Source organism: Otolemur garnettii, unplaced genomic scaffold (assembly GCF_000181295.1).
Source record: "Otolemur garnettii isolate 467f Iridium unplaced genomic scaffold, OtoGar3 scaffold00100, whole genome shotgun sequence".
NCBI lineage: Eukaryota > Metazoa > Chordata > Mammalia > Primates > Galagidae > Otolemur > Otolemur garnettii.
In genome coordinates this window covers 2,721,479-2,746,063 of record NW_003852495.1, presented here as the reverse complement: position 1 = coordinate 2,746,063, position 24,585 = coordinate 2,721,479, and the positions used below count along the sequence as shown (strand labels likewise).

The window sequence follows — 24,585 nt, the reverse complement described above, 5'->3', positions numbered from 1 at the left end:
CTTCTAGTCTCCGTTTTATACAATTGTATTAGCAATCTGATTAGCACCTCATACTCCAGAAGTTCACCTGCTGCCCAGGCAATACACAGCAAGATATATAAAAATGTATATATATACACAAATACTTTATATATGTATGTATATATAGTTTTCTTCCTTTTTAAAAAATTTTTTTCTATGTTTTTCCCCCCAAATTTTTCTTTTTCTTCCTTGTGTAATTATAATTCTTTTTTTTCTTTTTTTTGAGACAGAGTGTCACTATGTCACTCTCAGTAGAATGCTGTGGCATCACAGCTCACAGCAACCTCCAACTCTTGGGCTTAAGTGATTCTCTTGCCTCAACCTCCCAAGTAGCTGGGACTACAGGTGCCCACCACAATGCCCAGCTATTTTTTTATTGCAATTGTCATTGCTGTTTGGCAGGCCCAGGCCAGATTCAAACCTACCAGTTCCAGTGTACGTGCCTGGCACCCTACCCCTTGAGCCACAGGAGCTGAGCTATGATTATAATTTTTCACTGGTTCCTTCTTTAATAATAAAGGCTTCATTTTTGCTAGTTTTTCTGCCTGTTATTCTTTTTTCCCCCAATTTTATCCCTTAAGGTTTTTTGTTTTGTTTTATATTATTTTTGTTTTGCTTTTCTGTTTAGTGGAGATGGGGTACTGTGTCTACTCAGGCTGGCAAAGAGGTCCAGACTTCCTACCCAACTCAACCCCCCAGAGGGTGGAACTTGTGGGTGTGGGTCAAGCACCATACTGTACACCAGTATTACTCCTGTCTCTGTCAGCCTTCCCTTTTACTCCCCGCTTTCTTTTCCTTTTCACTCTCTTTTTAAAATCTTTTATCCCTTTTTGCTCTTCACTCTTCTCTTCCTTTTAGTCCTTTACCAAAAGGACATTTCAACACCTTAGGTCAGAGGCACAGCAAATTAAAGAGTAGGAGGAAATCAAAGGAAAAAGTAGAGAAAGAAAATAGACAAAAAGAAAACAGTCATGAGGAAGAAACAGCAGAAAAATCTTGGCAACATGAAAACCCAGAGCACAGTAACCCTCCAAGGGATCATGAGGTAGTTACTACAAAGGATTCCATTTATAAAGAAATGTTAGATATGACAGAGAGGGAATTCAAAATATGAATGGATAAAACATATTTTTTTGTTTTTATAAAAACAAAACTGTAAAAATATAGAAAGGATATAGCAGAGCTTAAGGAATAGAAGCAGTCAATTAGGGAACTTAAAGATGCAGTAGAAAGTATCAGTAACAGATTAGATCATGCAGAAGAAAGAACTTCAGAGGTAGATGATAAAGCTTTTGAGCTAACACAGGCAGTTAAAGAGACAGAAAAAAAGAGAGAGAAAACAGAATGTTCACTGAGAGAATTATGAGATTTCAAGAAGTGTTCAAAAATGTAAGTTATAGTTATCCCAGAAAGGGAAGAAGAACGCCCCAGAGGAATAGAAGCCCTCTTGGTGGATATTATAAATGAAAATTTCCCAAGTATTGCCAAAGATTTTGACACACTCCTTTCAGAGGGATATCAAAACCCAGGTCATCTCAACTCAAACAGAGCTTCTCCAAGACATATTGTCATGAACCTGTCCAAAGGTTAAGACAAGTGAGAATATTCTGCAAGCAGCAAGGAGTAAGCACCAATTGACCTACAGGGGCAAATCCATTAGAGTGACAGCAGACCTCTCAAATGAAACTTTTCAACCCAGAAGAGAAGGGTCATCTATCTTTAACCTACTTAAAACAATTTTCAGCCCAGAATTCTGTATCCTACTAAGCTAAGCTTTACAATTGATGGAGAAATCAAATCATTCACTGATATGCAAACATTGAGGAAGTTTGCCACAAGACCAGCTCTATAGGAAATACTCAGACCTATTCTACACACTAACCAACACAATGGACCACCAGCAAACTAAACACCCAGAAGCTAAAAAGAACAATACCTAGCTTCCATAATGACACAAAACATAAAACCGAGAAATGAACTTTCACAAAATAAGATGAATAGAACTCCACCACACTTATCAATGATCTCAATAAATGTTAATGGCTTGAATTACCCACTGAAGAGGCATAGACTGTCTGACTGAATAAAAAAAGTACTGCCTGCAGGTAATATACCTAGCCTTGAAGGACAAAGTAAAGCTCAGGGTTAAGGGATGGAAAACAATTTTTCATGCAAATGAAAATCAGAAGAAAGGAAGGGTTGCAATCTTATTTTCACATACAAGTTTATTTAAAGCAACTAAAGTCAAAAAAGACAAAGATGGACACTTCATATTGGTCAAGGGAACAAACAACAAGACATTTTAATTCTAAATATTTATGGACCCACTGAAATGTTCCCAGATTCTTGAAACAGACCTTAATTAGTCTGAGCATTATGATATCTTATACTACCATAATAGCAGGGGACTTTAACACTCCTCTACAGAGCTGGACAGATCCTCCAAACAGAAACTAAATAGGACATAAATGTGACCCTAGAACAACTGTGCTTAATAGATGCATAGAACACTCCATCCCAAAGCTAAAGAATATATATTCTTCTCAATCAGCCCATGGAACATTCTCTAAAATAGATCATATCCTAGGACACAAATCAAACCTCAATAAAATCAAAAGAATTGAAATTATACCTCGCATCTTCTCAGACCACAAGGAAATAAAGGAGGAACTCAACTTGAACAAAAATTTTCATTCCCCACTCAAAGACATGGAAAGTAAATAACCTTATGCTGAGTAACAGTTGGGTCAAGGAGGAGATAAAAAAGGAAATCATTAACTTCCTTGAGCATAACAACAATGAAGACACAAGCTACCAAAGCCTATGGGACACTGCAAAAGCAGTCCTAAGAGGGAAACTGATCACATTAGCTACCTACATTTGAAAAACAGAAAGAGGGAACATTAATAATCTAATGAATCATCCTAAAGAAATGGAATAGGAAGAGCTAACCCATCCTAAACCTAGAAGACAAAAACCAAGGTTAAATCAGAAATAAATGAAATTTAAAATAAAAGAATCATTCAGAATATTAATGAAACAAGAAGTTGGCTCTTCGAAAAGATAAATAAAATTGATAAACCATTGGCTAACCAGAAATAGAAAAGTAAAATCTTTAATAACCCCAATCAGGAAACAAAAGGGGGAAATAACAACTGATACCACAGAGATATAAGAGATTACTTCTGACTACTACCAAAAACTCTTTGCCCAGAAATTGGACATTGTGGAGGAAATGGATCAATACATTAAATCACACTCTCTCCCTAGATTTAAATAGGATGAAACAGATCTCTTGAATAGACCAATATCAAGTACAAAGATTGCAGACAGAAAAAAAAGCTTCCAATAACAACAACAAAAAAAGCCCAGGACCAGATGGCCTCACATCAGAATTCTATCATACCTTCAAAGATGAGCTTGTACCGGCTCGGCACCCGTAGCACAGTGGTTACAGTGCCAGACACATACATCAAGGCTGGTGGGTTCGAACCCTGCCTCAGCCAGCTAAACAACAATGACAACTGCACAAAATTAGCCAGGCATTGTGGCGGGTGCCTGTAGTCCCAGCTACTTGGGATGCTGGGTTACTTGAGGTAAGTAATCGTGTAAGCCCAAGAGTTTGAGGTTGCTGTGATCTGTGATGCCACAGCACTCTACCAAGGGGCACATAGTGAGATTCTGTCTCAAAAAAAAAGATAAGCTTGTACCTATACTGCAGAACGTATTCCAAAACATTGATAAGGAAGGAATCTTCCTCAACATTTTCTATGAAGCAAACATTACCTTGATTCCAAAACCAGGAAAGGACCCCACTAAAAAGAACTACAAACCAATTTCTTCATTAATGAATATTGATGCAAAAAATACTCAACAAAGTCTTAGCTAACAGATTGCAGCTACACATTAAAAAGAATTATACAAGTAGGCTTCATCCAAGGGATTGAAGGCTGGTTTAACATATGCAAATCCATAAATGTAATACACCATATCAACAGAAGCAAAAACAAAGACCATATGATCATCATCCTCTCAATAGATGGAGAAAAAGCATTTGACAAAATTCAACATCCTTTTCTAACACGAACACTTAAGAAAATAGGCATATGTGGCACATTTCTTAAGCTAACTGAAGCCATCTATGACTAACTCACAGCTAACATCATACTGAATGTTGTAAAGCTTTTCACCTTATACCTGGAACCAGACAAGGTCTAGAAGTTCTAGCCAATGCAATCAGGCAAGAGAAGGATAAAAAGGGCATCCAAATGGGGATAGAGGAGGTCAAACTCTCCTTCTTTGCTGATGATATGATCTTATACTTAGAAAATCCAGGAGACTCAACCACAAAACCCCTGGAAGTCATCAGGAAATATAGTAATGTCTCAGGGTACAAAATCAATGTCCACAAATCAGTAGCCTTTGTTTATGCCAGTAACAGCCAAATGGGGAAACAAATCAAGGACACAATTCCCTTCACAGTCACTTAAAAAAAAATGAAATACTTAGGAATACGCCTAACAAAAGAAGTGAAAGTATTTTCAAAGAAAATTATGAAACCCTAAGAAAATAAACTGTAGAAGACACTAACAAATGGCATAGCTGGGAAGAATCAACATTGTCAAAATGTCTATCCTACTCAAAGCAATCTACAGATTCAATGCAATCACCAGTAAAATACCAACATCGTATTTTGAAGAACTGGAAAAAATAGTGCTTAGTTTTGTAACCAGAAAAAAATATATAGCTAAGGCTATTCTTAGTAATAAAAAGAAAATTAGAGGCATAAATGTACCAGACTTCAGGGTATATTACAAGTCCACAATAATCAAAAAAGCATGGTATTGGCACAAAAAAAGACAGACATATGGAATAGAATAGAAAACCAAGAGATGACATCAGTCTCTACTTGCCATATGATCTTTGATAAACCAAACAAAAGAATACAGTGGGGAACAGAATCTCTATTCAACAAATGATGCTGGGAGAACTAGATAACCATATGTAAGACTGAAGCTCCACTCATACCTTTTACTACTTAAAAAATTGACTCAAGATGTCTTAAATCTAAGGCACAAAACAATAAAAATCTTAGAAGTATGGGAAAAACTCTTGATGATGCTAGACAGGGGAAAGAATTTATGACAAAGACTTCAGCAGCCATCACAACAATGACAAAAATTAATAAAGCAGATTTAATTAAGCTGAAAAGCTTTTGCACAGCTAAGGACACAACAAGTAAAGCAGAAAGACAACCTTCAGAATGGGAAAAGATATTTTCAGAGTATGAATCTAGAATATGCAGAGAACTCAAATAAATCAACAAAACTGGAATATACAGAAAACTCAAATAAATCAACAAAAAACATCAAACAATCCCATCTAACAACAGATACGAACAGAACCTTCTCTCATGAAGACATATGAATGGCTAACAAATATTTGAAAAAATGCTCACAGTCCCTGATCATAAGAGAAACACAAATCAAAACTACCCTGAGATATTACCCAACCCCAAATGAAAAGTGCCCACGTCACCAAGTCTCAAAGCTGCAGATGCTGGCGTGGATGTGGAGTGAAGGGAACACTTTTACAAAGCTGGTGGGACTGCAAACTAATACAACCTTTATGGAAGGAAGCATGAAGAAGCCTCAAAGAACTCAAATTAGACCTCCCATTTGATCCTGCAATCCTGTTACTAGGCATCTACCCGGAAGAAAAAAAGATCCTTTTACCATAAGGACATTTGACTAGATTGACTAGATTATCACAGCTTAATTTACAATCACCAAAATGTGGAAACAACCTAAATGCCCACCAACCCAGGAATGTATTAACAAATTGTGTATACCATGGAATAGTATTCAGCCATTTAAAAAGATGGAGACTTTACATCTTTTGTGTTAACCTGGATGGAGGTAAAACACATTCTTAGTAAAGCATCACAAGAATGGAGAAAAATCCAATGTACTCAATTCTAATATGAAGGCAGTAGAGCATCTAATACAAGATGGGAGGTAGGGGAATGAGGGAATGGGGAGAGGGGAAGAGGGAGGGCACTGGGGGCCCGAGGTGTACGGCACACCTCTTGGAGATGGGACACAATTATAAGAGGGACTTTACCTAACAAAATGCTATCAGTGTAACCTAATTCTTTGTATCCTCAATGAATCCCAAACAATAAAAAAATAAATAAAATTATTAATTTAAATTTGTAATTCAATCTTACTTTAATCAAAATAACTGAAAGTTGAACTTAAAAGATTAAATTTCACTTTTTTTATCTTTTAAAGTTTCATTTAAAAAATAAATAAAATGTATCTTTATCCTAGTCTTATTTTGGGTTATAAATTCTCAAGGGTGTCTGCATATTTTCTCTCTTTTTCCTTATCTCTCCCTTATCAAGTAAGAATCTGTGTAAATATTTTAAAAATAAGTCAAAGGAGTCTTTACAGTCAGGATTTTTACACTGAACATGCAGATCTATTTATCTTTCATAAATCAATATTCTCTCCTTCCCACTAACAAAGGATATCATTACTACAACAAATGAGATGTACCTACCAAAGCTGTTAATTAACATGAGCCAATGCTATAGTTATGTTAACATCTAGTAACACCAACTATTAAGTTCTTTTTAAAACAAAAAATATTTATGGACCCAACTTAAATGCTCCCGTATTTTTGAAATAGAACTTAGTCTGAGCAATATACTTTAAGGTATATATTTTAAGGTTCTTTACTCTTGTCTTAAATAATGATCACATACACATTAAAGTTCCGTATAAATCTATACAATGAATATTCAATCTTCCTTCAACAATTTAGCACATTACAGAAATCTTATTCTGAATTTCTATGCAATCCTAAATTCACTGAAAAGGAAAGTGAATTATACAACATTATAATTTCTTTGAGCTGAATGTTAATAATATGATTACATTTATTTATCAGAATATTTTATCTTTAAAACTGAAAAACATCACTCAGTGTCAAGAGAGTTTGACAAACAGTTGTAGACCAAGATGGTGGACTATTATAGAAAAGAACCTGCTCACTGTACACACTCACAGTCAAAAATCCCTGTAGGAGTCGCAGACGCGGTCTGTGAATGCTGGTGGAACCCAAGACCTTGTAGGGCTGTTTGGAGAGAACCCAGGTGGCTGATCCATTCCTGGGTTCATGCCCAGAGACAGGCCAATCCTTCTTCTGCCCTTCTGGATTATCCTCAACCTTACTTCCTCTTTATGTCCTTCTACTGGTTTTCTTTTCTTATTATTATTTTTTTTTTTTTTGAAATGAAGGGGAAGAGACAGAGACAGAGTCTCTTTTTGTAGAAACAGAGTCTCACTTTATCACCCTTGGTAGAGTGCTATGGCGTCACAACTCACAGCAACCTCAAACTCTTGGGTTTAACTGATTCTCTTGCCTTAGCTCTCGAGTAGCTGGACTATAGGCGTGCACCACAATGACATTTTTACTTCCTTTATTTTAGTCTATAGACTACTTCCAATCTTGATAACAGACACAAGGGCCAAAACCTTTTCTGCCATCTCCAGGAAAGGAAGCTGGGTCATTTCTTTATGTCCTTTCCCAGTATCTTAGCCAGCTAGAGTATGGGACAGTTTAAGCTGATTTAACACTAGGCATTGGGGAAAAATGCAGTCAAACTCCTTTCACTCTGACAAAGTTCAGTATACTTTCAATGAATGTTTCCTCTCTCAGCAAAAGCAATATCCCAACCTTTTATTTAAGGGGATAAAATAGACATTTGCGGTCAAAATGACTCACTGAGGGCTGCTAATTCAAGCAGAGTTCTTCCATCCAGCTTTTTATCTGAGCTCAAGGTTGGGTAGCAAGGGCTTATAGTTACTAATACATATAATACATTTATTCTACATATGGTTATAAATCCCTCTGTATCACTCCTTCAGTGAGAAACTACAGAGAGAAAAAGGAGTAAGTCGTAAGAAGACAACTCTGCCTAATCTCCAGAACTCCTTTTCAATTCTGTGCACAATTCTGTGAATCATCCAAGGTCAGGGCAATTCAACAAAATCACAAATGAGGTGGCCTGATACTATATTTAAGGGGGACTGGGTAGATTAGTGGCAAGGAAATTGGAGGTTTTTCTAGTGTATTAAGGGTGTGTGTGAGAGAGAGAAAAAGAAAGATGACACAACTCTATTATTAAGAAAGCTGTTTTTTTTTTAACTCCTTGACTATGGAGCATGCAGAAACTAAATGTGCCAATTGAGGTGGGAGTGACTGCAACAACCAATACGACACACAGTGTGCTAATGGACAGTCTTTGGTTTCTTACTAATCAAAATACTTCTCCGAAGTTGGTTTTAGTTTACAAATTATTTCAGGCACAACTCTGAAAAATGTTGGGAGGAAAGCAAAGCATATGATTCTTACAGACTCAAGTCAGGCAACAGAGTTTTTGTTTGTAAAATGAACAACACCTACAGGCATTGTTTGCACCAAACCAACATCCTGTTTGTACGCCTACAGGTATTATTTGTAGTCAAAAGGTGAAACAGTAAAAGATTACAATATAAGGCAGGGGCCCGGTGCAGTGGCTCAAGCTTGTAATCTTAGTATCCTGAGTGGCCAAGATGGGAGGATCATTTAAGGACAGGAGTCTGAGACCAGGCTGAGCAAGAGTGAGTCCCCCCCATCTCTACTAAAAATAGAAAACTTAAGCCAGGTATAGTGGTGCACACTTATATATAGACCTAGCTATTTGAGGGGGCTGAGGCAGGAGGATCACTTGAGCCCAGGAGTTTGAGGCTACAATGAGCCAGGTTGATGCCAACCTACTGTATGCACTCTAACTGGGGGAACAGAGTGAGACTCCTTAACCAAAAAAAGCAGTACGTTACTCGTTACTCATATTCCTGTATAAAAGCCAATAGAAAGCATGATTTGTATTGCTATAAAATTGGGCTAAAGGTAATATCCAGTAGTTAGAGAAGAATATATGTGTATGGTATTTGCACAAGTAAACTAAGTTCAAGAAATAAGACATCTAAAAAGAAAATGTACCAAGTACCAAAAGAAGGACCCAGTGAAAAGTAAGTGATAAAATTTTGAGAAAAGAGTAAGCCAAGCAAGCGAGGTGGTGGAGGACAGTAACAAACCTGATGAAAGATTCTTCACATGATAAAGTAGGGATAGAGGTATCCTAACAAGGTACGTAGGACAATGGTATAAACAAAGCAACAGGTTCAGGCATCAACACTATATGTTTGGTGAACTGTTTTAAGTGAAATGAAAACATGCAATGGGGTGTGCTGTAAGGTAAGACTGAAAAGGTGGGAAGAGGGGAATAAAAAAGGGTCACTGAATGTAGGACTAATAAATCTAGGGGTTTTTTATACATAAAAAAAAGCTACTGGAAGATTTTGATTATACAAACATACCACATTTAAGAAGACATATCTGGCAAGAAGGTATATGAGAGATATAAAGACTATGGGTATGGTCCGAGTAAAACATGACAAGACAATGAGGACTTGGGCTGGGTAAAGGATTATGGAGCATGAACAAGATGTAAGATTATACATCCAGGCCAGGCATAGTGGTTCATGTCTATAATCCTAGCACTCTGAGGCAGGTGGACTGTTCAAGCTCAGGAATTCGAGAGCAGCCTGAGCATGAGTGAGACTCCCATCTCTACTAAAAATAGAAAAGCTATCCAGTGTTGTGATGTACACCTGTGGTCCCAGCTACTTGGGTGGCTGTGGCAAGAAAGGAACTCTCAATTATTGCCGTATGGAAATTACAGTAGTTCAGCCATTGTGGACAGTGATTGGTATTTCTTAGGCACACATATTCTAGGACCTGTTAATTCTATTCCTGGGTATACACCTAAAAGATGTTCTCACAGGGGCTGGTAACTGCCAAGTCTATAGATGTTCAATACACCATTATTTGTGGAGGCAGAAACTTAAAAGCTATATAGCCTGTCTAATACTAAGTGCAGTTGCTAAATACATAAAATGTGGTGAATTCATACCTCTGAGTACTGGGCAAAAGCAACAAGTAATAAATCATGGTAACCTGGACAGATTTTAAAACATAGTGGCTAGTTAACATTAAGGTAAGAAACAACTATAAATATAAGAGAATTGTCTGGATCAGAGAGAGAAATAGATGTAAGCAGAAAGAGTAAAGAAAAGAAGAAGGTCCAATCTAAAAAGAAATGTTTTACATGTTGTTATTACAGTGGAAAGTCCATCAACAAGAAAACAAATCTTCTAAAACAGTTTAAATTATTTTGAGTACTGAGCTCCACTCTATTAAAATCACATAAAAAGCTAACACAAGATCTTTAGATGTTAAGATTATAAAGTATTAAAATAAATATTTATATTAAAATATATATATATTAATATATAATAGTGAAATAAATATATCCAACCCTCTTACACTAAAAGATGAAATAAAAGCTTTTAGAAATGAATGACTATTCCAAAGTCTTAGTACTGATGAGTGACAGAAACAAGAATGCATTTCAATTTCTTTAATAACTGCCTGGTTCACTTTTTTGAACATTAATATTATCTTTGCATTACCAAGTATTATGAAGAAAGACTATCTTAGATACGTCTAGGACAACCTTCAATTATGTGCAAACTTTACCCTTATTCATTAAAAAATATAAATATATGAAATAAAATCAAAATAAGCTAAAAGCAAAATACGGCATTTAAATTAAGAAATAATATTTCTTCCTCTATGGTTTATCTTACAAGGGTACAAGTGAATCATTCTAAAAGTAGAATATAAATGTCTTAACACAATAACTAAGAAAATGACATGAAGGCTATGTTAACCAGTTTGATGAAAATATTTCAAATTGTATATGAAAACACTACACTGTACCCCATGATTGCATTAATGTACACAGCTATGATTTAATTTTTTAAAAAAAGGAAATAATATTTCTTTTTCAAAGTTATAGAGAATTAGTCATAACCTATAATGCTTCACCATGATAGCATAATTGTATTAATGAATACAAAGAAAAGCATATAAAAAATAACATTTCATCTATCTTAAGAAGCACATATTTTCTTTATGTTTTAAGATCAACTTATATCTTAAAATTAATGAACTTTATACTTGCCGTTACCCATTTTTTGTTTTAACATCTCTGAAATTTGGATGTATTTACAATTGAGGAAGTCTCAGACAAAAATTTTTTAAGGTTATATTACCTAATTCATGTGGCAGTTCATGACAGAAGACAGCTATAGAAGTACTGATTCCTCCTGTCAACCCAGCACTGAAAGCTGCTCCTGAAGAGGGTAAGAAAAAAATAAGTCATATTTATGGATCTTCTGTTTTTACATTTTCATTAATAATGACAGATAAAGCCTCTTTTGTCAATATAAATTTTTCATAATATATGATTAACTCATCTGTCTTACACACTATAGCTTTTGAACATATAGTAGAGCACAACAGGTGTGTGACAATATAGAAAAGGCGACTCGATGAAAGCAACAGTGCATATGTAATTGAGTTCTCTCTCCTGTAGAACCTTCTAATTCACTAACAGCTTAGGAACAGGAGCAATTTTCATTTTTTCAATCTCTGAGTAGCAACCTGAAGCTCAATTTGAGCCTTATAAGTCTATAGGTCTCTCACATTGCTATTTATAGATATTTAAATGGCTAGCATCCTTATCTAAACTTCCATAGGTCTGTAGCATAAATGACTCAAAGTAGCACCACATATCTGTCTTGGTCTTCAGGTCTGAGATCAGAAGTGTAAGTGCATCAAAGTCCACTTACTAGCAGAATTCTTTATTCTTAATTTTTAACAACTACTATGAATTCAAAAAACACGATTTTAGCTTTCCAAAAGAAATCAAAGCCTACTTCTAGATGATAATAGAGATCTCAAAGAAAACCATGTATTGATCACGTTTAATGTTCTCCTAGATTGGCAATATTAGTTTACATTAACAAGATTCTAATATATTTGAATTTGGTGCACTAACTTTTTAATGTTATAAAATTTTTCTTCACCTTTGCAAAGATGTGAAAAATGTATCCAACTTGGCTTGGCACCTATAGCACAGCAGCCAGGGCACCAGCTATATACACTGGCGTTTGCGGGTTCAAACCCAGCCCGGGCCTGCCAACAACAATGACAACTACAACAACAACAACAACAACAAAAGCCGGGCATTGTGACAGGTGCCTGTAGTCCTAGCTACTTGGGAGGCTGAGGCAAGGGAATCACTCAAGCCCAAGAGTTTGAGGTTGCTGTGAGCTGTGGTGCCACAGCACTCTACAAGGAGAACATAGTGAGACTCTGTCTCAAAATAAATAAATAAATATATAAAATGTATTAAACTTAAGGTGTAAACTAAACTGTTCTTTTTCAAGAAAATGTAAGTGTATTTGAAAATACAATGTTAAGAAAGCTCTTCCAGTATGGTGACTGTACTTTGAATAAAAAAACCAGTTTTATGTGCATTAAAGAAGTATACTATAGACATTTGTGTGTATATTAAAAAAAACAATAGACTATACCTTTATACCTCCTAATTCACCTATCAAACACAGAAGCATGGACTTTGGAAAAATCAAATGACAAGAGTAATATATAATAGTGTTATTTGTTAGCTCTGGACAAATTTTAATATTACATATTATCATTACATATTTAAAATTAGTTTCAATATAGTAGAAGAAGAAAAACGGTCTCAAAGAACAAATTATCGCCCATGTTTCAAGTCTACTCACCAATTGCTAGCCCATCACTGAAGTTGTGGATGCCATCCCCCATGATTACCATCCAAGCTATGTTAGCTATTCCTGTTTCTTTCAGATCTGATCCGGAATGACAGGGACCGTGTGAATGATGAGAATGTTTGTGGTGCCACTGATGATTGTGTTTCCTCAGCACAGTTTTATTCTCATCATGGTGGTTATGTGCGGCAGCGTTGAGATCGTGTTCATGGATGGTATGTAATCCATCAGTGTGAGAATGGTCCATGATTTTCTCCTCTTCTATACAAAGGTAATTTTTAGGAGGGGATTCTTGTTGGCCTTCTAAATCTGTCAGTTCAGTTTCATTAAGTCGATCTTCAGAAATAACCGAGTCATCAGTTCCTATACGTTTATAGCAAAGAATATGCTTTATCAGGAAGTAAACACATGAATATTTGCTAATTTAGACCCAGAGAAAATAGTGCAATGAACTTAAGTGAACGTCTTTAAAAATTCTTTAAAAACTGTATTTCCCTAAAATTATTCAGAAGCTATTCTAATTAAAAAATGCTTTCTGCAGTCTGATCAACCAACCAATAAAAACATGAACATGCACACACCAAAAACAAACTGGGGTTCGAAGGGTTCAAAAGATGCTCCAGATGAGGTGAATGGAAGGGAACTGAAATCAAAAGCAGGCAAAGGGAGGAAAAAAGTTGGAAAATATGAAGATATTACGAAAGTTAAGGCACAACTCATGGAATAGTTAATGAAAATCAAAGGGAACAGTGTTACTGAAGTATTTACAAATAACAAAAGACAGCACGTAATTTTTTCAGAGTAAGAAGGAATCTTAAGAGTTTACTCACTCTTACCTTTTTCATTTTAGAAAACAAAGACAAAATTTAAATAACTTTCCCAAATCACAGGGTCAGCTGATGTCAAACTTCTTTACATCCCTCAATGGCCCACCATTTGACAGTGCTACTCAGAGATCACTGCTAGGATGAAGTTCAGAAACCCCTTTACGTTTCTGATAAGCAGTATTTAAAAAAAAAAAAAATTAATGTTGGCCTTTCACTAGTTTTCCAAAGCTGTTTGTTAATGTGACAAAGTTTCCTATAATTTCCAAATTGTATTTGGGGCAGAGTTCTACATTTAAAGTTTAGCTATACTTCTTCTGCAGAAAAGCATTGCTGGATTCAGTGGCATTATAAGTTTAAACATAAAGAGGAAAATATTAGGTCAAATTTTTTTTTCATGTTTCCAAACAATTATAAGCAACCTTATTACATCTATCAGGCAAAAAAATAGCTGAATGGATAAGCAGAGATTTTAAATATAAATGCGAGGCCAATTCTCCCTTTTCCATTAGACATCACTCATGCAGGGAGGAGATAAGCACTGCCAAGAAACCAAACTAACATCAATCCACGACTTTCAATGTCATTTTCTTTGTTTCACTCATTTTTTTCCTGTAAACCGTAAGTACATTTGTTCCCTGCTCCCCAGTATAACTGGCACCACATTCCAGCATAAATAAGGCTGAAAATAACAGAAGTAACTAACAAATAAAAGCACAATTAAGACAAATTCACATTTAAGGAAATACATGTTAGAAACTGATAAATATTAGGGAAGTCATAAAAATAAAAAATTTCAAACAACACAGGCATAGTTTAGAAGCAAAATTTCAATTTGTATATCTTAAAAGTTTCTCTTTAGTCAGAATTGTTGTCTACCGGCAAGAGGCTTGAGTTGAAGCCAGTCAGCATCTGGTGTATTGTTTAACTTATGATCTGACAGCTTTCTTCCAATAGTTGATTCTTCTGTGCTCTGCTTCATAAACCATTTCTGTTTTCCCTAAAAAAGGCATCTGATATTAGTATAAAACCTGTAGTCACAATCATCAACAAAAGTCATTTGTTAACGCCGCTGGGAAAAACTGGTGTTAACTTTATACATAACTTTTTACTTAGAAAAGGGGTGAGAAAATTTTTCAAAAAGTTTTTCAAGGAATCTACCAGATAAAAACTCTAACTAAATTTGTTTTGTCTTTTAATCCTCAACCAAGAGATGTGCTTTAAAGTTAAGAACTAAATTATTATATGCAACCAAAATAAAATGAGTAAAATATGTGCAATCTCTCTCATTTGATAGTGTAAGATAATAGGAAGTTCTAAAAAATTAAAGTTTATTCTTTTGAATTTGTGTAGTTAACGTAACCTCACATTCCCCTGAATGTGACTTAACAGAGTCAAATATGAGTTAGAATCCTAAATTTGGGGCACTGGCCATGTATGCCCAGGCTGGCGGGTTCGAATAGGCCCGGGCTAGCTATGGCAACTGCAACAACAACAAAAAAATAGTTGGGTGTTGTGTCAGGTGCCTGTGGTCCCAGCCACTTGGGAGGCTGAGGCAATAGAATCACTTAAGCCCAAGACTTTGAAGTTGCTATGAGCTGTGATGCCACAGCACTCTACCAAGAGTGATATAGTGAGACTCTGTCTCAAAAAACAGACAAAAAAAATATATGTATATATATAAATCAAGAATTCTAAATTTGGAGTTTATAGCTGAGACTTTAATAAATTTAACAAAATTGCTCAATTAAGAATGACTCATCTGTCCAATGAAAATTTAAGATTTTTATGAGGATTAAATGAGATGGTATTTAAAAAATGACCTATCACAGGAATAGACAAGCATTCTTTCTTACCACCTTATAATCAGAAAGTAAACATTTAATTTGTCCTCAACAACTTATAAATATAAATTACTGTATTTCATTGTTTAGGTTTGACTTGTTCCTATTGTATGTCTTAATAGTCTGGCTTTTTAGTACCTTCTTCTTTTATCAATGTAACCACTAATAACTCTTTCAACTTAAATTGAGGCTTTTAATATATGTTAATTTAAGAAACCAAATGTAAAAATAAAAGTCATTGTTCTCTGGGATATGATTAGTAACTAGTGTCACATTTTCTTATTCCTGGTTTATCCACAGGCTGTACCACATTTCAGGTGTTAAGTCTTGTATGTGCTGCCTAAGTAATCTTGTACAGCTAGTTGAGAATATGGGAACCTCAAATGACCACCATCAATTTCCTCCCTCCCTGAATGAGCATTCTGCTGCACCTCTAAAAAGGTAGGGTCTACTCCCCATCTAGAATTTTGGATGGCTTCTCAACTTGTTTTGACCAATACAATGTAGCAAAAATGATTCTGTGCCAGTTCCAGGACTAGTCTTAAAAAAAGGCTAGCAGCTTTTGCTTTTGCTCAGGGTAACTGCCATTATCCTACGAAAAAGCTCAGTCTTGACTATAAAGACAGGCCCTGTGGAAGAGCAGCATCAGGATACAGACAGGGAGTGAAGTATCCTGGGGCTATGCATCCCAGGCTAGTAACCAGATGAATTTGAATGTAGTAGTGTAACTTTAGCAAATTCTAGGTAGAACAAAAGAACTGCCCGTCTGAATCATGCCTAAACTACTGACACATAAAGTTCTGAATAATAATAATAAATAGTGGAAGTAAGCCACTAAGAGAAACTGGGGAAATACAAAATATTGAAAAGAAAATAATAACATGGAGATGCCCTAAAGAAACAGTAACCATTAGTCAAGGGGAAAAATAGGAAAGAGGAGCCAATAGTCAAAAGCACAAAAGTCAATGAGAAGAATATGGAAATTAAAGAGAATGCAAGCACCAGATGGAATTTTTATTAATTGCTTTGATTCTGATTGTCCACTTTCTTAGAAACTTGCAAATCATTCCTCTCAAGGCCTCTAAATTACTGAAACAAGTCAGCAACTGGGATAGTATTTAACTTCTGGTCTGACAACTCCCTTCCAAATGTTGATTTTTCTATATAGACTGCCAAATGTCTGTTCTATTCAAGTACTACTAATTTGCTTTCCTTTTTTTTTTTTTTTTAAAGCCATATTCTTTTTATCTTAGGTTACTAATTGTCCTATTTCTCATAAAGGAGATGCTCTGACTTATCTGGTCAGAATCCCTTCTTTGATACACTTGAAGAATTTTTTACTATTAGATTTAGAGCGCAACCCACCACCTCCAGCACCGAAGTGTTCCTTTCAGTTTTTTACTTCCTACAACTTGAAAAAAGTTGCAGTATTTTGGAAATCAGTTATCGTTGCAAAAATAAATGTGTTTCAGTTTAGGTTTGAAATGAGATCAAGAAGATTAAATTTTAAAAAACCCCAAATCTTCTCTATTTTGACCTATGCCTGGAAGGGCTACACTTTATATGTAAACTACATAGTCTCCAATGTTTTGAACATATGAAGCACTTACTATCTGGTACCTCGATGTTAGTAGACAGACAACTCTCATTCCTCTATTCTATCAGGGTTCACAGGACAAGTTGAGTATCTCAAATCCAAAAGTCCCCAAATCCACATCTTGTTGAACACCAACCTGATGCTCCAAGAAAATGCTCTACTGGAGCACTTCAGAGTTTAGATTTTTGGGGGTTAGTGAAGTTCAACTGGTAATTCTCAAGGTGCTTTACATATTTTTGTAATACGTTATTGTAGTGATAAACTATCAAATACTTGTATTTCTTATATCTAATCCCTATCACATCCTCTTATTTATACTCTCACTTAATAATTCTCTTAATCGCCTTTTCTTCCCCATTCCTTCTGCCATGATCCTACTTCAAGCCCGTTACCTCTCTTCCACATCATTCTGCAGTAACCTCCTTCATCAACTCTTACTCCCCTCTAGCCAGTTCTGTTTCCAACTACCAGAATTAATTACTTCACTTTCCACATACCCTTCAAAGTCCAAATGGCATTAGACTTCTTTCACTTTTCTCTATGTTGAACCTTCCCAGTGCCTTTCACTATTTCTCAGATATTACTTCACTGGGTTTACCATCTTAATCACCTCCCTCCCTGGCCCCCCAAGAAGGCAATAAAATATGTACTAACTAAAATATGGGGACAAAAATCCAATATGCAATTTGAATTATGATATGAAAATACAAATGAGAAGATTTCTTTCCCATGATTTAGACAGCTAATGGAAATCATAGGGAATGAGTCATATTCAGACAGCTAGTTGTGTATTCCAGGTCAGCACTTGTCCAAAACAAAGCACATTTTTGTCTCAAGGGGATATATACAACACACATACATAGGCAAACAAAACATACACATAAAAATAGCATAAAATTGTATCTTAAAAGTAGACCGTACAGATTAAGATCATAATTTTCCTGAGGAGAGAGAAAATGATATTTGAAGTAAACTAACAAAATATAAGGGTTTTCTAACTAACTTTTTGTGTGGACAGCTTTACTTAAACAGAACATACTGAAGATTATCAGTGTTAGTAACTCAAACGTGTTAGTGAGATATGTTCTGGATAAAGCTTTAAAGGAGATATGAAAAGGATGTGAATGGGAGGCATGTTAACCACAGTGAATGACAGAGGCCCGCCCCGAATTTACTTTCTTGGGGGAAATTCTTTTTAAATATGTGTCATAGTCTCATAAATGCAAAGTGAAACACAGACAACTGCATGATAGTCAGGGTATTCAATCAGTAGTCCAATAAAGCTTTCTCTCCCAAATGGTGAGTTGCTCTTGGGGGAAAAAAAAAATCACCATTTCCATCATTTCCCTGTACTTTCTTCCTACAAAGCCCCCTTAAGCTGGCAACCACACACCTCTAATACCTCTACCATTGGCAAAGTGTTTCTGATAAAGAGAAGTGCTGTGTATAAAGATTTTCATTAAAAGATATTACAATAAAATCTACTTGTAATCAAAAATATTACCTAAGGTTGATGAGACTTTTATTTATATATTTTTACATTTTTATAATAAACATAAACTGGCCAACAGCCTTCTCTATCCTAAGTCAGTTAGGTATGGTGCAACACAAATAACTAAACTACATCTTAATTAAAAATGCCAAAATAAATATATAAAAAATGGCAAAGGTCAAAGACAGCTTTTTCTCTAAAGGTTAGCTAATTAATAAACAGAGATTTAACACCAATATCATAACTTTTTAAAAACCTAGAAAGATAAATTTTTTCTCAGAAAATGAAATAAACAATTTAAAAATGCTTACTCTTTGTTGTTTGTAGTGCTTAAACATTCTAATACAGTGTTCAATGATAAATAGCAAATAAATGCCTCCTAGAGCGACAAGTCCTTTCAAAACAGCATCGTATTCTTCCAAAAACTTCTTAGATTCATGTCCATGAGAATGTCCATGCCCATGTGCATGCTGATGACTGTGATCATGTCCACCCTGAGACTGTTAATAAGAATAAGGAAAACTTCTAAGCAAGTAAAGTGCTATTTTAAATTTGAGATTTTAATTTCCTACAGAAAACAGAAAATACCTTTTAATTGTTAAAGTGGTCCCCTAGATATTATCTCACTTTAAGTAGTCTTCCATTTAATTTGCTTTACTCACTTGTCCATACATACATATGTGTTATATATAAAATGAAGATCAGACTCAAATACCTATGAGGGTAAGATATATACTATTGTAAGATAAACAAGCCAGAAGTAAGAATGGAGGGTGATGGGTTCTTTGAAAATCAGAGTGAACAAGACCCACTTAAATGCCATAATAATGTTTTTATTTAGTAGAAACAAAACACACAAACTAATTCACAGCAGGTCACTGCTTATGACTCCCTATAATCTAACTCTTTCTTAAACTGTACTTTTATAAGATTCTTCTCTTATAAATTATTTCAAAGAGGTGATAAGATTGTTACCTTTGCACATACTGTGTATATTAATAAGAGTATATACTTAAATGTGTGTGTAACTTTCCATAAGTTAAAGCTTTAGCAAAAATAAACATAAGTATAGGAAAAGTTATATTTCAACACTGTAAAATATATAGGCATCACAATATTAATCTTAGAGAATTTAAGTTAGGTAACTAGGCTTAAGTGTTTTTCTTCCTTGTAATATTTATTTATCTTCTTTCTCTGATTTCTAAACCTTTCAAAGGAGATTAGAGCACCCAACAAGGCAATGGTTAAGTTTACTTAACCCTCTTTACTACAAAAACAACTTGAATGGCACTTAACTATCACTGCCCTTATTAGGCTTTGCTCTTAGATTGTTGTTCTTCCTATTGGTTGGTAGAAAGGATGAAACAAAAAAAATTCATATCCACGGTTTTCAGATTCATTAATCCATTTATAAATGGATTAATTAGCCTATCATTAGCCTGCAATGCCATACACTATTCTTAGATTAGAATTCTGGAATTCTGAACCAAGACTACAGAAAGGGAAAAGAGTGATACACAATATACAAATACAATCCTGTTTCCCAAATACTACAGAAGGGAAATATTAAATATTGCAATTTTAGATTTGGAAAAGAAGAGTATTGTTTTCATAAACAGTGAAAGTCAACCAAATACTTTTAGCAGGTGACAGATAGCTAGCTACCTCCCTATCAATAGGTTACAGATAGATAGCAATCTTCAAAAAAAATTGATAAGCTTGGCTAGGAGTACAAACTTACGATCATATCATTACAACTATCAAAGAAAAGAACACAAGTGGTACGCCAGGTGAAAAGATAAATGCCCTCCATGTATGATGAGCTAAAACGCAAAAATAATTACCTGAGCATGTCTGCCTACTACTGCTCAAATACAGATACTGATGGCATCCTGGCTACGTGTACAATCACTTACAACACTCCTTATACATCTCTCCCCAAGGCTTACTTGATACACTACATAGGTTAAAAGATGACTCAATGTTTAAGTATTCATTTTCAGAATTTCTAATATAGTAAATTTTAATCCAATGAGTATTTTTAAAGACTAATAGAAAGTAAAACTGCCATTACCAGTCTTTGCTGCTATTTAAAAATCTATGATTAAATTGATTTCAAAAACATGGCTATTAAAACTGTATAAATGGAAAAAATACTTCATCCTATAAGCAAATAAAACATCACAACTACTAGATAAATGTGCTATAGCTTGCTAAGGAAGGACTCTTTTAGCTTTTAAATCTTTCACTTTTAACTTTATAAAAGATTAAAAATGTTACTTACATGGGGCAGGAGATGAAGAAGAGCATCTCCACTCATCGTTCCTACAGCGAGTGCAACAAGGAATGTGAGAAGGAATTTGAAGCATCCTTGGTTAATGATGGGAACCAAGATCACGCCTAGCAAGGAGAGCAGGCTAATGACAGTGATAGAAATGATTCCACAAATCCATGCTGTAGGAAAGAAATTAATAGTCAACATTAGTATTACAACAGAAACCAAACAGCTCCAAAGAAGAATCAACTTAAGATAAACTAGTCATGGAAGACAAATTATCTTATTCACACTGTGCTTTTTAAGAAGCTTTCTGGCACTGCTACAAAAATATGACATATAACCAAGTGGAACACTTAATTAAAAAACTCAGAAACTTAAGATATAGAGTAACTTCACACATCAAAGTGACTAGTCAACAGTAAGTTATAGTATATTTAAAATAACAAAAAGAGTGGAAATGGAATGTTTCTAATGATACTAATTTCTAATGATAATGCTTAAGGTGATGTATGCCTGTATCAAAACATATGTACTGTGTTGTAAATATATACAACTATTATGTACCCATAATTAAAAATTCAAAAAATTAAAAAAAATGCCTTCAGTGGCACACTATACATATTAGAAACAGTGATTAAAATGGCTTAGGGTGTGTTTTACTCTTAAACTCTAGACCATGGTTCTCAACCTTCCTAATGCCATGGCCCTTTAATACAGTTCCTGTGGGTTGTGACCCACAGGTTGAGCTGCTGCTCTAGACTGTAAATAAAAATTCCCTAATGTCTAAAGGAAGAGCCAAAACAAGAGAACTATTTAAAGAATATAATCATAAAACTTAAAGGAGAGCATTTTAAAAAGCCAATTATTTACCTAATGCATTATAATACTTATACATCTTTCTAATACAAAGTTTCAGAAACATATCAAACCAAAAAGGAAATATATTCACATAAACAGATAACAGAAAGGCTTTTACAGGTACCTTACTGTAACAAATGTTAATTCAGTCCTATATTCCTTGATTTCTGCTCACTTCCACCCCTGACTTCAAACTCTTACTATATAATTTTAACTGTCTCGGAACACAAAATAAATGTTTTCACAATATGACTTGTAAGAAACATTAAGTGTGGTGGGCAAGAGGAATTCTGCATGTTTCTTTACCTACATCATTCATGAACAGGTAAAATATCAGAAATAAATGCCTGTGATTCCTAAGATGAACCAATTCATTATAATTTCTATTACTGGCCTAAACTAAAATAAAAATTACTTTTAAAAATTCTGCCTATTTTAGACTGGGCACAGTGGCTCATTCCTGTAATCCTAACACTAGGGGAGGCTGAGAGGCAGGCGAATTACTTGAGCTCAGAAGTTCAAGACCAGCCTAAGCAAAAGCAAGATTCTATCTCTAAAAGTAGCCAGAGTCATGGTGGACACCTGCAGTCCCAGCTACTCAGAAAGCTGAGGCAAGCGACTGCTTGAGCCCAAGAGTTTTAGGCTGCTGTGAACTATGATGTCACAACACTCTACCGAGCCTACCACAAAAAAATTTCTGCATATTCTAATGTTTAGCTCCAGAAAACCTCACTGAAGAGTGATAATTTTATAGAGGTTTTAATCTAAAATACTATTTTTCTAATCAAATCTAATAGGACTATAAATTTGCTAATATATTTTATTCTACGTCTATGATAAGTGAACAAAGGAAACCTACATCTCTTTATGAAAATAACATAAAATTTTCAAAACCAAAGTGAAGTAAAGACAGGTAAGGCAATGACACTAACCCCTGTACTTTATTGATAAAACTGTGTTTATCCCGGCTGGGCACAATGGCTCACACCTGTAGTATCACACCACTCAGGGAGGACAAGGTGGGAGGAATGCTTGAGTCAAGAGACTGAGACCAGCCTCAGGAAAAAGAGAGACCTTGTCTCTACAAAAAAACAGAAAAATGAGCCAGGTTGTTGTGGCAGGTATATGTAGTCCTAGCTACTCAGGAGGCTGAGGTAAGAGGGTCATTTGAACCCAAGAGTTTGAGGTTGCTGTGAGCTAGGCTGATCCCTCTGGACTCTAGCCTGGGGCAAGAGCAAAAGATTCTATCTCAGTAACATCAACAGCCAAAATTGTGTTTATCCACTGACACTGTAGTAACATTATTTAAGACATAACACTATAGTGAATATTCATTAGCTAAAGTAAAACAATAGATCATCTATCACTAATGGAAGCCCTTTATCTTAAGAGACATTTATTACAGTATAAATAAAGAAAACACAAGGGGACAAAAGGAGATGCAAACATACAACCGACATTAGAGGGACAAAGATCAGGCAGAGGCAGGCACTCAAATCCTGAGGAACCAGGGTCAGGGAAAGATTTAATACAAACTCATAATAATACCCCGTAAGATGGCTTCAGATCGGCTGGGTACTGAAAGTCAGGATCCTGCAGAGTAGAGTCATTGTCAGGACTGTGACATATGGAAGGTGCATGCACACAGGACTAGGGCCCTAAACAGAAGCCTCACCCTGGATATGCTCCGTGAGGCCATGAAGTGTCAGTAGTATAAGAAGCCATGCAGCTGGCAACCACAGGAAAGTTAGGAAATATGTGGGAAGATCTACAAAGTGGAAATGGCTTGCAGTATCAACTTCTTGTTGTGAAAGGATCAGGCAGCTCCATGATAGGGCTGCTGAGCGTGCGGACGGGATGCCCAGCATAAAACCCTCTTCCAGGTTGTGTCTCCACCTCTTTTCCTTCTATAATCCCTTTTTCTATTTCCTTTCTCTACTACTATCTACTGAGTTTCTATTTCCTTTCTCTACTCAATCTACTGAGTTTCATTAAATGAAAGAAAAAACTAACTCTAAAATACTTTATGTCATTGCACTGTACACTTTAATGGTTAAGATGGTAAATTATTGTGTATATTTTACTGTAATAAATTTTGTTTAAAGTCTAGGAAAGGTTAGGAAACTTTGTAAAATGTAGTAGAATCTAAAATCTATTATTTTCTATTCTCAAATCAAAATTTTATTTGAAAACATCTATTACTCTTCACAGAACTACCACTCCCCTCCAATTGTTAGGTAAAGAAAAAGAGAAGATGCATGTGTATATTTGGAATAAATTCTGCTTCTGAAACACTTACCCCAAAAAAAAAAGGAGAGAAAGAGAGTAAAAAAAAGAAAGAAAAGAAAGAAAGGTTAAGATTCTGGTTAGTGGAACAAAAGGGTAAGAGGAAGATTCCCCCAACTACTGCTGAGATTATAAGGCACAAAATAAAGGCAAAACCTCTATCCTAGAAAGAAAAATATATGGTCAAATAAGGTTTAAACTAAGGTTAACTTAATAATAATGATCAAGATACTTTATCCCTTGTTCACAGATAGGAAGAATAACATCCATGGAGGCCTAACGAAAACAATCAGAGAAGGGGAGGGGCTATACGTGTGAGTTTTAGACACCAGGTCTTGGAGCCAATAGTTATTGGACAATTAAATCGAAAAACGTTTCACAAAACCAACAGCTCTCTGGCTCCAATCATAGTAGGTGGGAAAAAAGGAAATACAAGGAATGGGATACTCATAATAACTAAATGGGACAAATTTAAGTTTGTAACAAAAATGTTAACCTTAAGATAAAACCTATCTCATACAGTAATACATAACTCTACCTCCCAAATACATTCTTCTTAAATTTGGCAATAATCTAACCTACAAGCAATTTATCTTTTTTTTTTTTTTTTTT

At 35.1% G+C, this 24,585-nt stretch overlaps 1 protein-coding gene across 1 annotated transcript in view; it reads right to left on the bottom strand.

The window, feature by feature from the left end:
• The window catches only part of SLC39A10 (solute carrier family 39 member 10), a 54,279-nt gene that overhangs the window by 12,425 nt on the left and 17,269 nt on the right, over positions 1-24,585 (bottom strand). Inside the window, exons 3-7 of the mRNA XM_023516929.1 lie at positions 20,836-21,005; positions 18,863-19,051; positions 14,498-14,618; positions 12,789-13,157; positions 11,250-11,330 (exon numbers count right to left, since the gene is read on the bottom strand). Coding sequence (XP_023372697.1) covers positions 11,250-11,330; positions 12,789-13,157; positions 14,498-14,618; positions 18,863-19,051; positions 20,836-21,005 — 930 coding nt within the window. The remainder of the gene's footprint in view (positions 1-11,249; positions 11,331-12,788; positions 13,158-14,497; positions 14,619-18,862; positions 19,052-20,835; positions 21,006-24,585) is intronic.